The sequence below is a fragment of the Cyclopterus lumpus genome, chromosome 12, assembly GCF_009769545.1.
Source record: "Cyclopterus lumpus isolate fCycLum1 chromosome 12, fCycLum1.pri, whole genome shotgun sequence".
Classification (NCBI taxonomy): Eukaryota; Metazoa; Chordata; class Actinopteri; order Perciformes; family Cyclopteridae; genus Cyclopterus; species Cyclopterus lumpus.
The window spans coordinates 17,769,192-17,786,536 of record NC_046977.1 but is presented as its reverse complement, the minus strand read 5'-3'; the positions used below and the strand labels follow the sequence as shown (position 1 = coordinate 17,786,536).

The window sequence follows — 17,345 nt, the reverse complement described above, 5'->3', positions numbered from 1 at the left end:
TCACAGGGGGGCGAGGGGGAAGTAACGACATTCATGTGTCCGTCATTTGTGAGCGAGTGAACGATGATCGTGGAGGCAAACAAACAAACAGTCGCTGAATCAGCATCTGTTGTTTTTGTTGCATGCGTTTGCTCCCATGTAAGCACACCTGCTGGTATCCCATCATGCACTTAGGCACACGCACACACAAACACACAATATTTCCAACCCCACATAATAGTATAACATTGATAATGGTTATGAGGTGACAACTGATGAAGAGGAAGTAAAAAAAGGAGATGAAGAGGAACCTGAAAGGGAGAGGAAAAAGAAAATGTAGAAGAAAGAGTGAAAGAAATGTAAAAGAGGGAAGACAAACGGAGAGAATGATACAAAGCAAAGATGATGAAAGAGAAACAAATGCTAAAAATAAAAAATAGAGAGAAAGAATAAAATGACCAGAAAGAAGAGAAAGTTAAGGACACTGTCCGAGAACGAGGATAAGAAAGTTAATTCGTGGAGTCGGTCTCAGCTGGCGAGTCTCCACTTCATCACCCCAACTGTGAAAAAAAAGAAAAACCTAACGAGGGGTTTAAATAAATATATATATATATATGATATAAATTTCGAGGAGGAGAAGTGTATATGAGTGCGCTGCGGAGCAAATTAGCCCTAAGCTCGTTTTTTAAAGGCTGAAAATGAGTCTGCTGGCAGGGAAAGTTTAGCGAGCGGCAGCCGGAGCCAAGTGTGTGTAATGAGGTGAGAGAGAGAGAACACACACACACAGACACACACACACACACACACTCACACACACACACACACAGGCTGAAGTTGTTCCTTACTCCTACATCCGTTCACACACACACAGTTGAGTGTGTGTACAGAGGCTGTAAATAGAGAGCATTAAAATGGTAGCAGAGCTGTGGTTTCGCCCTCTACCAATCTCCCTTTCAAAATAATAATAAAACAGTGAACAGTTATATTTTATTCATAGGATATTATGTTTATATTACATTTAATATATTTCACACTCTCTTTCAAACTTAGCAGGTCGGTTGATTTATTCTATTTTATTTCCTCTAGTGATTAGTAGAATTACTATATTACCGACTTCATTTAAAGTGTCAGTTCGCCCAAAATGTACCGATCACAAAGCGTCGGCAGCTGATCGTGATTGGATTCGTGTTCGGTGCTTTTTTTTCTTCTTCTTTTCAGTGATCAATGTACTACAACGTTTGGAGGACTTGATGCGACATTGTGCCACTTTTAGGGGAAGCCATATTATGTAGATTTAATATAGCTTTACTTCTTTTGCTTTTTTTTTCGCTTCAAAGACGCATCTTTAGGTGATATCTGTTGAGTTCAACAGTCAAAAACTCAAACTAATCTGTGATCGTGTTGGTGTGGTTTGATCGGATTTGATTGACAGTGACCAAACAACTATCATCACACTTTGATCATATTTTTATTTTATATTAAATCTTGATAGGTGACTTCTAAAAAAAAAAATGCAATGCATTGTGGGACGCCAGTACATTAACAGCACATTCAAAACAAGCCAATTTAGTCTGTATCTTTGGGTTAACTACATTTTGTCACTTTTACAGAGCAAAATAAACGTCAGAATTCAAATCTGCCTAGAGTTAGTATATGCACACACACACACACACACACACACACACACACACACACACACACACACACATCAGGTCTCCTCCAGTGTCTGTCTGGGTTCAGTCAGACACTGGAGGCACTGAGAAACTTTTCACAGTTTAAAGACTTTTTATGCAGCTATTTGTGCACAAACACACAGTTATTGTGTGGAAAGAGACGCTGGCACACAAACAAAACACAGGCCGTCACTCAAAGCTGCAGACAAAATGCCTCCAGTCAGGCAGACGGAGATTCAAAATGGCCGATCGTTGGTCGCGTGTGTGTGTGTGTGTGTGTGTGAGTGGGAACAGAGAAGAGTGTTTTCCGTTGACTGAGAAGTTGGCAGTGTCCCAGCGACAGATCCATACAGACGTCAAATAAAGACTGCTGTGTTCAGCCGAGGAGAGCGAAGCATGGAGGTCACAGAGGCTCTCCCAATGCCGCCGTCCTGGAGGTCGCCTTGTGAATGAGACCGATGCTGCAACAACTTACATGTTGTATTTATTTATTTATTTTTTAACCACAGCTTGCCTAAATTAGCCATTTCATCTAAATAATTATGCTGTGTTTTAAATGAGTTGCGTTTGTAGTGATTCAATTCAATTCAGTTTATTTTGTATAACCCAAAATCACAAATTATAAATTTGCCTCAGAGGGCTTTACAATCTGTACACATACGACATCCCTGTCCCAGGACCTCACATCGAATCAGGAAAAACTCCCCAAAAATTATTAAAAAACCCTTTCACAGGGAAAAAAGTGAAGAAACCTTCAGGAGAGCAACAGAGGAGGATCCCTCTCCCTGGATGGACATAAGTAATAGATGTCATGTTTACAGATGAACAGCGTTACAGAGTTACAACACATTCAATGAATATGACAGAAACTATGAATAATGAGTAGTCGGCATGGACCACGTATTGGGGACACAGATACAAACGTAGCGCGTCGCTCCTTCTGAATGAACGTGTTCGTGGGGAGGTTGGCTCGTATTGAGATGCCGCTGACGGGGATGGAGGATGTGCAGCGCTGTCCCACTGTGTTGTTGACACTGATGGGATTCTAATGGCGAGTGGGGGGATGCTGCTGTCAGAAATGATCGATATGCCGACTCCAACGATGCTCATAACTACGGGTTCTACGTTGTGGCATGAACGCAACAAAAATGCTCACACATCATCTCACCAATCCAATAATGTTGATGTTCATTTGTGTTGCTGTTACTGTGCCAGTTTCAACGTGTGTGTGTGTGTGTGTGTGTGTTTTGTTTGTTTTTTGCTCCTTTCACATTCTACAATATATTCTATATTTCGATAGAGGCCTGCACCGCTGTTGAAACAGCAAAATCATAGTTAGAAGTTGGGAGAACCGTAACATTTTTTGCAGTAGAACATAGTTATTATGCTAGAAATCAAAGAAAATGAAAAAAAATATTTTTCCAAAAAATGTAATCTATCCAATATTTTTGTCTGTTACCAATATTGTGAAAAAGGGTTCCACATGCTATACATATTTACATTTGTACAATCTCTAGTTACAGCCTCTCTTGTGTGTTCAGCAGCTTTAGTTCAGCCAAAGCTGTTCAGAGTTGACTCTCAGCCACGGCTTCCCATCTGTTTAACAGTTTAACTGAGACCTACAAAATAAAGTGATTTTGATGAAATATCACCATTTTTAGATTAGTTCTGGTTGTTTCTACCGATTCCAGCCTTCATATCCCTCCTCACTCTGTTGCCTCATCCAGCCCCAGCCTCCTGGGCTTCCTCCCACCTGTGATGCTTCGGAAAGCAGAGTCATTGTTCTTGGTCGCTTCGCAGGAAAACATAAAAAGTTGCTTATTTTTAAGGCAATGACCAATGCTGTTGCTTTGCAAGATGGTTGTGGATCTTTCACTCCAGTTGAAACAGCTGAAACCTTCACAAAGACTTTTTTTAGGACAATTACTATGACAGCAATCACGTCAAATATAAGTACATTTTATATGAAGTGGTGAAGTCCACTTGTTGGGAACGTTGCAGAGCTTGTCGAACTCCTCCTAACAAGTAGTGGTATATTGCATTGATCTATGTTCCCACTCTAACCCCTCCTCTCCTTTCTCCTGCAGCGCTGTCTGGAGGCCTTCAGGGCCAGAGCGCCTCCTCCATCAGCTCGGAGATCAAGTCGGAGGACGAGGGGGACGAAAACCTCCTGCAGGACCCAAAGTCCCTGGACAACAAGAAGGACGACGGTGACAGCAAGGACCTTAAATCAATTGACAGGTGAAGATCTAGGTTCAGGCACCTCACAAGACGTTCGCTTCCATCAAACCCCGTCAGCTAGGCCGGCACCTTCATTGAACCCAAAACACCCCCACGCGCTCGGAGACCTTCAGTTCAAAAGGTCCTCTATAGACAAAGCTCTCCAGAAGACCAATTGTTGCTGTTTTAAGGCAAAGAAAATATAAACAGTATGTCGTAGTTCTTTTGCAGAGAGACACAAGGAAGGACTGTCAGCTGTGGGTGTTTTGAGAACCAGCCTCTGGACTTTGATGAAGTGACCAAGTGTGATGAGAAGCAGCTAAATGCATCAATTAATACAGAGACTTCTTGTCTGCGTAATGTCCACCAGGCATCTCTCTTTTATTTGTTCAAACATGTACACATTGGTTTGAGGTTGTTTGAGTAAAGGAAACTGTAAATGTCGGTACAAAGAGAGGTTTCTGCTGGACATGCAGTTCCCGGTCAGCCTCTTCTTGGTCTTGAGCCGTGTTTGAACTGTTTCTCACACAACAGAGTAGAGCCCACAGTCAATATTCCCAAAGAAGTGCTGCCTCACATCCAGAGCTGGGGAATAAAACACCAACGGAAACATTGAAAACTTGGAGAGGGCCAATGTCGTCCTTCTGCTAAACCACCACACAAAACCAAGCAGAAACAATAGGCCTACAGAAAATGTTTTTTTAGACATATTGTAAAGGCAGGTATGAAACCCACTCATGACATTTGAAGTATGATCAGCATTGGTCACAGTGTTTATTTCCCATCGTGGAAGCAGCTGAGCAGCCTTCACACCTCCATTGAGGGAGGAACATCCAAAACATCTGGATCCCAAACTCAAAGATTGTACATCATGATGGGGGTCATGATGATGATGCAAATAGTTTGATGATAAAGAAAAGAAAAATGTTGCCCATGCTGGGTTTGGAAACGTACCGTCATGTGATCCAGCATACCTTGTTGACATTAACGTGGCCCGCCCACATTTGCATGTTAACGGTGCCAATTTGGGGAAGAAAACACACAATTCGGCACTTAAAAGGGCACACCACTGGCTACCTACAGCAGTCTATTTGATGAGCTTTTTCTAGTCTGGCTTTTAACATATTGGTTTGCAAACACGCAGAAACATCAACATATAGATGTTAATGTTCGCATGTTTCTGAATATCAGATTAGTACAAAATCAATGACTTCCTTTTTCAGGCAAAAGTCCAATTTCACAAGAAAAACAAAGAAAGGAGAAGCCGCTCTTCTCAATTGAAATGAAGTCATTGCCCCAGACAGGATTAAGATAATAGGATTAAATGCTTGTAAATTCTGCACAAAAAATAATATTATAATTATAATTATCAAGAGTATCCCCTCTCATTGATCACCGTAGCAACAACGACGACGAGGACCTGTCTCCGGAGCAGAAGATGGAGAGAGAGAGGGAACGGCGGATGGCGAACAACGCGCGGGAGCGTCTTCGGGTCCGAGACATCAACGAGGCGTTCAAGGAGCTCGGCAAGATGGTGCAGCTGCACCTGAAGAGCGACAAACCTCAGACCAAGTTACTGATCCTGCACCAGGCCGTGGCCGTCATCCTCAGTCTGGAGCAGCAAGTCCGAGGTCGGTTTAATGTGATGGAAAAAAACACAAACAAATAACATCCTGCAGCTTGTTGTTCAACTGACACTGTTGTAAAAGTAATGCATTAATTATATATATATTTATATTCAATACACACACATTATATGATCGAGATCCAGCGAAAGAATGGAACAATGGAAAAGCCCACTGATCCTGAACCTTGTTGACTCGGTCATAAGAACGTGGTAAAATGTGAGAGTTGTTGCTGTTCTATTTTGTATGCAATAAGCAACTGTAGCTGTAGTGGCATTTGGGATCTTAAAGACTGGTAATAGTTGTATATTCTAAAATCTACATACACTTTCTAAAGTAATGTCCCTTTATTTAAAATCTTAGGTTACTTTGAGGGGAATTTAAGATGGAAATCCAGGTTCATGAGGTTAAATATAGATTGACTGCATATGTAGTGTTACAAGAGCTCCAGGAGAGGGCAGCAGTGGCACCTGTTGACTGTTCAACCTGGCTGGAGTTTTGGGCTTTTATTGGCTTTAGTCTAACTACTTGTGTAGTGACCCAGCACGAAGAAAGAGCTCCCTGAAAAACACACACCAGAAATGATATCAATCTCTCCTTTCTCTCTCTCTCTCTCTCTCTCTCTCCCTCTCTCTCGGTCCAGAGCGGAACCTGAACCCCAAGGCGGCCTGTCTGAAGCGGCGCGAGGAGGAGAAGGTCTCCGTGTCATCGGACGGGGGTCCCCTCTCACTGGCCGCCGCGCACCACGCCATGGGCGATGTGTCGAACCCCCTGGGACAAATGTAAAACATCTCTTCCCCCCGTAATGTTCAGAAGAGTTCGCTTATACACTAATCTGTGGTTGTATCTTAGTAGTCTAGAAAGTTCAAGCAATCCGCTTGTAAATCCCCCGCCATGACATTTAAACTTAACCGTGGCAAAGTTTTCATTTGTCATGATGTCTGTGTAATTTCCTGCTGAACAGAATTAGAGTAACAAAAACATGTCTTTAAAGATGTGTTATATCTATTTATAGCACCAAACCAAAATATAAATGAATCATTTTGATTGGCTATAGAGGCACTAAGGTGGTCAGGAAAATGTTGGTAAAGGAAACAAAGATTCCTATTTGGTGTCTATTTGAAAATAAAAGTATAAAAAGACGATTCCTTCAATCAAACAGATGTGAATGTTTAAGTAAAAGTGTAAGTTTATACGCCAGTTTAAATTAGTCTTCTCATTGGTAACCATTTCAGAAATGTACTGATACAAATATATTCGTTATTATTTTTGCTGTCACTCTGATTCAGGGGAGAAAACAAAGGGTAACATTGACACAGACAACATGTAGACCAAAAGCCATTGAGGTTATTCCATGTTAATCAAATCAGATCTGTCTTGTCTGGTCTCATTGTAACAACAGATTGTCAGTGAGTGAGTGTGTGTGTGTGTGTGTGTGTGTGTGTGTGTGTGTGTGTGTGTGTGTCGCTGTTCTTTGTTCTGCAACGTTTGAAACATTCACGTTGTACCTGCGTTTGCATGTTTTGAGCAGGTCAACGGTTTCATTGAGCTTGTTCCCCGATGTTCTGTAGTCCTGACGTACCAAAGGTCCTTGATAAGGAGCAGGAGGGACCAAAGGCAGTCAGTTTCTTATCTGCAGAAGCTTTACAGTGAAGGAAATTAAGTAATGGCTTTTCTTCATGAGACAATGGGTTGTTTTTTTGCGGCATTGTATCACCAATTATTAAATACATACAGATTTATCTGGGTAAAAAAATATTTTGAAGCCACTTTGCTTCTTAAAAATGTACATTATTATGAAGAGTTAAGACCAAGCCCCTCACAGCTGGGTCACAAAAATTAAACCCCCCGCCATGTTGCACCATCCTGTTGCACCGTCCTGTTGCAGCGCCATGTTGCACCGTCCTGTTGCAGCGCCATGTTGCACCGTCCTGTTGCACCGCCATGTTGCACCTCCATGTTGCACCGTCCTGTTGCAGCGCCATGTTGAACCGTCCTGTTGCACCGCCATGTTGCACCTCCATGTTGCAGCGCCATGTTGCACCGTCCTGTTGCAGCGCCATGTTGCACCGTCCTGTTGCACCGCCATGTTGCACCGCCATGTTGCAGCGCCATGTTGCACCGCCATGTTGCACCGTCCTGTTGCAGCGCCATGTTGCACCGTCCTGTTGCACCGCCATGTTGCACCTCCATGTTGCACCGTCCTGTTGCAGCGCCATGTTGAACCGTCCTGTTGCACTGCCATGTTGCACCGTCCTGTTGCACCGCCATGTTGCACCTCCATGTTGCACCGTCCTGTTGCAGCGCCATGTTGCACCGCCATGTTGAACCGTCCTGTTGCACCGCCATGTTGCACCGTCCTGTTGCACTGCCATGTTGCACCGCCATGTTGCAGCGCCATGTTGCACCGTCCCGTTGCACTGCCAAGTTGCACCGTCCTGTTGCACTGACATGTTGCACCGCCATGTTGCACCGCCATGCTGCACCGCCATGTTGCACCGCCATGCTGCACCGTCCTGTTGCACCACCATGTTGCACCGTCCTGTTGCACCGCCATGTTGCACCGTCCTGTTGCAGCGCCATGTTGCACCGTCCTGTTGCACCGCCATGTTGCACCGCCATGTTGCACCGTCCTGTTGCACCGCCATGTTGCACCGTCCTGTTGCAGCGCCATGTTGCACCGTCCTGTTGCACCGCCATGTTGAACCGTCCTGTTGCACCGCCATGTTGCACCGCCATGTTGCACCGTCCTGTTGCACTGCCATGTTGCACCGCCATGTTGCAGCGCCATGTTGCACCGTCCTGTTGCACTGACATGTTGCACCGCCATGTTGCACCGCCATGCTGCACCGTCCTGTTGCACCGCCATGTTGCACCGTCCTGTTGCACTGCCATGTTGCACCGTCCTGTTGCACTGCCATGTTGCACCGCCATGTTGCACCGTCCTGTTGCACTGCCAAGTTGCACCGTCCTGTTGCACTGACATGTTGCACCGCCATGTTGCACTGCCATGCTGCACCGTCCTGTTGCACCGTTCTGTTGCACTGCCATGTTGCACCGCCATGTTGCAGCGCCATGTTGCACCGTCCTGTTGCACTGCCATGTTGCACCATCCTGTTGCACTGCCATGTTGCACCGCCATGTTGGACCGCCATGTTGCACCGCCATGTTGCACCGCCATGTTGCACCGTCCTGTTGCACTGCCATGTTGCACCGCCATGTTGCAGCGCCATGTTCCTACTGAACGGGCAAACCAAACACTGGCTCCTAAAGTAGTGTTACTATCATAATCTGAGCAGGGCGAACCGCCAAATCCTACACACTGTCCCTTTAAGTATTACCAACCAGACTCTAATGGGATTTGCTGTGAATATTCATGGTCGCCAGAGGATGTCAAAATCCCTCCACTATATATATTATAAATAGCCGAATGCCATGGGACCCATGGTGTCCAGCGGGAACCGGCCGTCACAGTCACAGCGAACTGCTTTTTTTCTATGTGTGTTTTTGGTGCGAGTACTTGTGACCTCTAACCGACCCCTCTTCTTTTGTTTTATTTTTGTCTCTCCAGGTCCAAGGTGCCAGAATTCATCAAGATGATGAGCGACCACTTCCTCTGACAGCGTTTCCATGACAACCCGGCAATCGATTGCCCCCCCACCCCGCCTCCGATCTCTGGATCTTCGGCCTGACCGATCAGATCGTCTCTCTCTCTCTCTCTCTCTCTCTCTCTCTCATCTTGTCTGTCTCTTATCCTCCTCCTCACCTTCGTCTCCTTCTTCTTCTGAGAACACGAACTGCAGAGTTACATCAGTCGCTGTCGTCACTGTGCATCTCCGGCCAAAGTGAACTAACTGGATGCTGCTTTGTGGAGACGTTAAACGGCCGCTGTCACACGGCCGCTACAAAGTGGCGGTCCGTGGGAGCTTTTGACACAAAGTTACATCAATGGACAAGTCTTTGGAATCACATCATCCAAGAAATTCTTCTTCTTGTTTTATCATCATTCCCAGTTTTAAAGAACAAAGGGGTTCTCTCTATATATATATATATATATATATATATATATATATATATATATATATATATATATATGAGAAAAACAAACATGACAAAAAAACTTGTTAAAAAAGTGCAACAGGACGCGGGGCAGTGAGGAGGGTACGGGTTGTGGAGGGTTGTTCAGAACGGAGCAAAACATATCACAAAGTGTTTTAAAGAGTTGTTTTCTTTGTGTGTTTTTTTTAAGCAAGATTGCGCAGCTGTCGTTGAATGCAGCTTCAGCGCGTCTCTGACTGAATGGCAATCTAACGCCACACTGTGGATGAAGCTGTGCCTGATCTCCTCTTGGATGCAAACCAGTCAGATAAGATACACACGGAGAAGCAAAGCAAACGAAAAAAGAACAGAAAAACAGGAAATGTTCCAAGAAGTATCGCTAAAAGCAAGCTGCCCACTCATACGTCCCCTAACAAGCCTTTCCACAGATCAAAGTACAAATGTGAAAGTCAGAAGGTAGTCGGTGCCGAGTCATTTGAACAAACCAATTAAGTTTGCAAACGCTTTTTGACTATCATGCCTCAAGAGAAACGGGGCTCAACAGGAAACAACGGGGGCAACTTGTTCTTCCCCTTGCATTCCCTCTTACAGTAGATTGTCAGTGTGAAGAAAAATCTCAATCTCTTTGTGTATTTTTATTTGTGTTTTATGCCAATGGCCACGTTGACTTTGTTAGCAAGTGGCAAAATTGTACGAACTGCTACATTTTTAGTGTGATCACAAATACAAAAAGATGGATGGTTGGCCCATGTGTATCTACTGGGAGGAAGACAATACTCCATCAATCACTGAATCAGTTAATCAATCAATCAGTAAATCAGTAAATGACTCCAGAGGGACCGAGGTGTTTCAGTTATTGAAGCTAGAATTACAGACGTAAAAAAACATGAAGGAAAAATCATGCAGTAATGAAAAAGTGTACTTTTAAATGCAGCCAGAAGGAAAGACTTTTCTTGACACCTTCATTCAAGAGTGTTGTGGGTTTTGTTGTGCAAATGCAAACATGACGACAGAAAGAAAGAGCTCGGGCAAAGATCCCGACCAGGAGTCCTTTGTCAGATATTCGTGCCCACAGGTCGGAGCACCCAGGAGTTCTAAACCTTTGCTGTAAACCAAGGCTTGATGGGAGGACGGACAGATGACACACACGGGGTGGCTGGCTGAGAGGGTGGAGGGAGCACTGATGTGAATTCTATTCCATGTTTAAGCACATTCCCTGAATTACGATCACTTGAATCGAGTGGTCCGGATGTCCCCGGAGGCCAGAACTATGACAGTTTTCGGAGTAGAGGCTAGAGATAGAGGCAGAGCAGGAAGAAGCTATTGGTCTACATGACGGCACTGCTGCAGGGAAAGCAATGGAGGAATCATCTTGGCGAGGAGTGTATTCTTTTCTTCTGGGGGCCAAGCAGCAGTAGTCAAAGCATTCATTTGGCTCCCTCATTTCCTGGTTTAGTATCTGGTAGATCAAAAACCCTTAACATCTAACCTCAACTCTGGACGACCCCGCCCCGAGTAAAGACCAAGGGGGACTTTCTGATTGACATTTGCTGTCTTGCAAAATAACAGACAAGCTGATGGTAGCTGAGGTGTCTGTTGCTGAGACCATTAGCTGCCATGAGTCTGGCATGTCTGACCAAGGGTTCAGACATTCTGATTACCTTGGTATGCTCAATGTACATGTCAATTAGAAACATAGGCATATTTGAATCAAATGAGACCAGATCCGTACTGACCCAGAGTGACTTGGGAGTGATGTAGGATCAGGGTAAAACGGGACTGTGGCAGTGGCAAAGGTCATGACTGTGACCTGGAATAGATTAATCCAGACCAGAGAGGTCAGGAAGGAAACGTTAGGGTTTATTGCGTAGCTATGCATCCCGGTCTACTCTTCAACAACAGGGGAAGGTAATTGGAATATCTTGTTTTCTGATCAATCTGAAAGTCCCCTTTTACCATCGCCCCTTTTGGAGCCTTCCTCAATCTAGGGCTTTGTTTAATACCCAGTCCTAGTTCTGTTTTCTCTGCTGTACCTAGCCTTATGATCCCTAAACCAGAACCCAAGCCCCTCTTCCCAGACTTGTGTCCCACCTAAGCGGTCCCACAGATGCAATTTGAACATTCACACTTCTACCAATGTGCCTTTTTAGAGTTCATATCATTCGAGTTGCCAGAGGAGGACATTAACCTGGTCTTTTAATAGGATGCAAGCTTAGGGAAACCTGTTCTTAGTCGTTAGGTTCTATGCAGTTAGGTTTTTTACCAGACCTGGGAATTTAAAAAAAGCTAAAAAGGAGAAAAAAAAAGTATTTTTTGGATAAAAAACAACAACAACTAAACTGTATTTAATGTACTGTACGCTTATATGTAAGTAGACGGCGTGATCTGGCTTTGAGCCAATAAGACAGACGCTTGATTTAGCAAGATGAGCCCCCATCCCCGTTCCTCTCCTCCCCCTCAAGTTCTCCATAACCCCTAAACCCTTCTTGTTCCAAGACCCAGCCCTGTTTCCATGATGAACAATGCGTCTCTTCTTGTATTATAGCTTATCAGCTTTTTATCAATATTTGATCGGCTTGTCCGTAAGCCAATGTAGTCTTCAGTACAAAGTGTGTGGTCGTATGTTGTAAAACAGATTTTCTTTTTCTCTCTCTCTCTCTCTCTCTCTCTCTCTCTCTCTCTCTCTCTCTCTCTCTCGCTTTTTTAAGACTCTTTTCTCTTATTACTTTTTCTTTGTCTGTTCTGGTTTACATGTATATTATAAAAAATGTAAAAAAAAGAAAAAAAAAGAAAACACACAATTCGCGGTTTGACAGCATTGTTCTCTGTCGATGGTCATTTTGACATTGTTCAAATCCTACCCAATCAACAGGAAGGCACGGAAACTGGAAAAGAGTCTATTTGAGTGAATCAATCTATATATAAATGTACAAAAAAAGTATATACAATATATAAGGAGGGTGCCCTTTTCTGTTATTTTTTTATTTTCTGTTGCAAGGGGGCGTTTGCTTGGGGAGGAATTATTTTCTCAAGGACTGAACAGGCAGAAGTTGGCGAGGCCCCTCAGTGTTCAACATTTTCAGCGGACTTTGTTGTGTTGTCGGTTGATGCCATGACAACACACACACTGAATAGTACGGCACCCTGCGCAGGACAAAACGGGACCGCAGTTCCATCAGCTCCACTCACTGCTTTCTATCCAAGGCAACAACACACAGACGTTTGTAAATTGTATGCAACAAAATGGCAAACTTTACCATTATTTTGAAATTGTGTATGTAAAAGTTATATTTTTACATGTAGACTGTTGTTATTTTGTGTTTTAGAAAATATGTTGTATCGGTTGTTTTGTTCAAATATGAAAACGTAAACAATTCAGTGTGTGTTGAAAAAATGTGTCACATTGAAAATGTAGTGAGGTCAAAGGTTCAGAATATTATTTTGTATTATTTTTCAAACATTATGTTTATATCTGTGGGAAACATTTTAGAGGGATTGTGGGATGAATCAGAAATCATAAAAGATAAATGATATTGGTTTAATTCTCCATGCCTCATGACATTACCATTTTTAAATGTATTTTTTGCAGAGAAAAGTGTAAATAGTCATAAAACATTTGCTGTGGGGTGTGTCAGGCAGTGATGATGAACTTGTTTATATTTCTAGTGAGGTGGTCTTGGTCCGGTTACAGAGTTCCAGTCCGTGGTGCTCAGTACTGTGTGTGGTTCTGGTCGACCCTCTGAAGTCAAATCAACTTATTCTCTTAGCGAACACCAACAATCACTCGCGTCAGAGCCGGACAGGCACCTAATTGTCACATGTAAAGATGTATTTTGATTGACAAGGAGGAACAAAAAAAAACAAAAGCAAATACTTGTTCCATTTAAATTTCATTAATAAAAACAAAGGATATCAGAACTCAAAAGTATACTACCTGGTTTTGCTTTATTTCTTATTATTTTGATAATCAAAAATGTATGACAAATAGGGTTATAAAATAATACACATTTTTTGTCAGAAACCTTTTTATGGTAGTTTAACAAAATCTATGATTTTATGTTTAACTGCAGAAATTGAACGCCAGTCCCCAAAGAGTGTTGGCAAATTCAATTCTACCTGGTGGCTTCGAGCCGGCTCTGACTCCTGTGCATTTATTCTCTTTAGGATGGATTGTGCATGTTGATTAAATGAAATACCATCAGCAGCTGATTCAAGATTAATATATGAACATGTTGTAAAAGATTGGAGTGTCTCTAATATAAAAAAGCAGCAAACAATCTTATCAGCTATTTTCCCAAAAAGATTTCCGATCATGTGCGAGGCAGGTTCAGTCATTTTTATTGTTTGCCATACAAATTGAGCTTTTTGTCAAAAGGAGAAGCTGCTTTGAATTGGACCTACACGTTAAACACGAGGATTGAATCTGTGTATTTTTCTGCGTACTGTTATTTTTTGCAATGCTTCATTTTCGTATTTTCTCTTTGTTGTATAATCAAGTCATCTCCTGAATTCCAGTATCTTCATTTTTATGTTACCCCTGATGTTTCTATTAGCCAGAAGTTATTTTCTTTTCCCTCCTTGTTGTACATACACACCTCATCTCTCTTTTTCAGTGACTGTGCCATGAGCTTTGTGAGCTGTTACTCTGTACCAGTTTTACTACAATAATGAGTTGAATTCAAAATGGCCGCTCCTGTCCTTTGTTTTCTCTGCGCTGTCAGAAACAGGAAGAATTCATATTTCCTGATGGCTTCCCCCATTGAAATGGGTAAACTCCAGGCACTAGCACCATCCAACATCAGTAGCACAACACATTTGGTACATTTATATCATTCAAAATGACATGTGTAGATTTAGACACAAAAGAAGAAAAAAAGATATTTAAAACATTTTATACAAATGACCAGTCTGGATGTTAACATGGCATTTATTTTGTAGAAAAGTAATATCATTCCTCTGGCAGAAAGAAAACGTTCAAATGAACAATCAAGGAAGCTGTTTTTATTTATTAAACCTCGACAACGGGCCGTTCAAGTCGTACTAATGTCCACTGCCAAAAGAAAAAAAACATTTGGAACTCCTTCCAATATTTCAAATCTCTTCATGCCTAATATTTCACTTGAGGCATTGAACATTTTTCTAGTTCCATATTCACAAATAAGTAGAACATTTTCCCAAACCATCTTACATTTTAAACCTCACCAGTATTTTAGTTTGTATTAAATAAGTTCAGTGAAGGAATTGAAGTGCACAGGTGGTTCTAGTTGAATATGTTATTTATGATTTACACCCTTCCACCAAGTCTAATGAATCGAGCCAGAAGCTGTTCCAGAATCCTGCTGACAAACAAACAAACCAAACTGAAAACATAACCTAAACATAAAATGTTTCATACATTTTGAGACCGTCTGACCGTCATTTTGAGACTCTCTGGGTCCCTAATGAGCTGTTTTATAAAGTCACATTTCCAGTGTATTAAATCATGTGCTATCAGTGCTCCGTAAGCCACACTCAATACTAGCAGTTGCAAATGAATACATTTTTGACATTTAACATTTCAATTCAGGATTTTGTTTATTGTTGACATTTATGACGCCAAGCGGCATGGTTTTTCAGTGGGTTATTCCCCAACATACATTCTAGTCAGATCTATTTCCTTTCTGTGTGTCGGTCCGGGTTGTGTTAGCCAAGCTTAGCACAAAGACTGCCTAACTCCAAGGAAAGAAAAGGCTTCCAACAACTCCCCAGCCCTCTGCTTTACATGGTGTCACCGGTCCATCCGAGAGTCCACTGGGTTCGGTCAGTAGATTGCCCGATTGTCCAACCTGGCAACGCAACACAGAGCTTCAATGCTAACAGCTGCTCCAACCACAGTGTCTCCTTTAAACGTTGCTATTTTGTAGCATTTTTACAGCTGTTCAACAAACACGTGAACAAGACTTGAAGTCGATGCAGATTTCCGGGAACACAACTTATAAATGTGTCAGGTCGTTGTGAATGTATTTGAAATGAGGACGGGCGGCTGCTGTACACTTTATTTGAAAAGTTCCACATTTTATCGCACCAAATTTGGTGTCAATGAGCAACCTGATGAGCACATCAGTATTGTACAAATACACACATCGACACAAGGTGACGTTGACTCATCCTCTCATTCAGTTCATCGTGGTATCTCTTTGGCATGTTCAAAGACATGCTTCATTGTCAGTATTATAATCATTATTTGAAGGTGAACATATATGAACTGTGGCCTTTTTCCTTTCTGTTTGTCCTTGTGATGCAATTCAGTGAAGAGATGGAAAAGAAAGAAAAAAACACACATCAGAATGACCCTGTGATCGGTGCCTGGACTTTTTGTTAAAGCTTCCTTTGTCTATTGATGCACCCTACTATATAAGTACATTTAAAGTTAATCAGTCATAAATTAAAATAAAATGTGGCTTATTTTTTATAATAAATAATTAAAATAATTAAATAATAATAATGAAGTCATTAAAAGAAAACTAAAAACGTCAGATTACTGTATGAGAACAGAACAACTAGACTCACTTGTTCAAGTGATGAATTTGTCACTTTATTTGATTATATTTAAAGATGTTTTATTTGAACCATGTGTTACTGAAGACGAGCCTGTGAGGTTTCCTGTCACATCCCATTCCGCCCATCGAACAGATCACAATACAAAATAATATAGAAGAACAGAAAAAGAAACATACAACAACGCAGCAGTTACACTCTCTCCCCCCCCCCCCCCCCCCCCCCCCCCCCCCTCTATTTTTCTACACTTCCAATTTTCTTAATTATTTCTGGTTACGGTTGTATTCTTTTACTTTGAATTATTATTGTCCTTATGGTTGCTGTTATTGTTGTTGATGTTGTTATTATTATTATTACACATTGTTTTATATTGCAGATCAGTGAAGGTGTTGGGGGAACAGGTTCTTTTTTAATTCTGTGCTGAGGGTTTTATTCGTTCTCGTACCAGCCTGACCGAAGGCTGTTTGTTGCCTGTTGGCTCTCATCTTGTCGTGATTCAATGAAGTTCATGTTCATGACCGTTCTGTAGCAATAAATGTGCCATTTTGATAATGCAGCACTTTGAGCGCCTCTTTCTTTTCATTCCGATTGGCGTGGAGGGGAAAAGGAAGATATAGAGTGGTTACAGGAGGAGACGTTTGATTCATTTTGTGGACAGATCTTCAAAGAAACAAAAACAGTAATGTCTATAAAAGTAAACATCAAGGGATTTCATAAACGACTGGATTTCACAAACTTTCTTGGACAGCGAGGCACTGCTGGAGGTGTGCTGGCCCCTGTTCAGATGAAACTGTGGACTTCCTTGCCTTTCTTGGGCCATTAGGATACGTCTCCTTTACGGCAGCTCTCCAGGTTTGCTCAGGCGTTATTGAGATATTACCTTTCATAGAATGGAGCAAACAACCCGGGAAATATGGGGTTCTCTGTGTATTATCACAGACCAATACACAGAGAACAGTATTTATATTTGGTTTGGTGAGTTCACTTTATATTTCTGGTTGTTTAGCTCGCGATAAAGATTTAACTCATTCATAACGCCTCATAATTTTAAAAACAAACTCGGCTTGAAAAGTGCATACCCAAACCAAAAAAGGGACCACAAGGGCTATTTGAATATAATAATAATTATGAATATCAGTATATATATTACTGGTTACTAGTAAATTAAGTTGGCACTCAAGTTTCAGGTTCGTCTGAAAAAAAAAGAAAGCACTTTTTAGAAAGAAAAATATTTTGGAACGATGCAGCTGCC

General features: G+C 42.1%; 1 protein-coding gene across 9 annotated transcripts in view; it reads left to right on the top strand.

Moving 5' to 3' along the window:
* The window catches only part of LOC117740040 (transcription factor 4-like), a 203,984-nt gene extending 190,500 nt beyond the window's left edge, over positions 1-13,484 (top strand). For 6 of the 9 annotated variants that reach the window (XM_034546168.1, XM_034546162.1, XM_034546165.1 and 3 more), the window contains 4 exons: positions 3,740-3,893; positions 5,274-5,503; positions 6,141-6,279; positions 9,069-13,484. In XM_034546168.1, the coding sequence (XP_034402059.1) occupies positions 3,740-3,893; positions 5,274-5,503; positions 6,141-6,279; positions 9,069-9,117 (572 nt within the window). In that variant the 3' untranslated portion in view covers positions 9,118-13,484. Of the gene's footprint in view, positions 1-3,739; positions 3,894-5,273; positions 5,504-6,140; positions 6,284-9,068 lie in introns of those variants that run through there. The other 3 variants (XM_034546170.1, XM_034546163.1, XM_034546169.1) reach the window with 1 other exon arrangement.
* Positions 13,485-17,345: the final 3,861 nt, after the last annotated feature.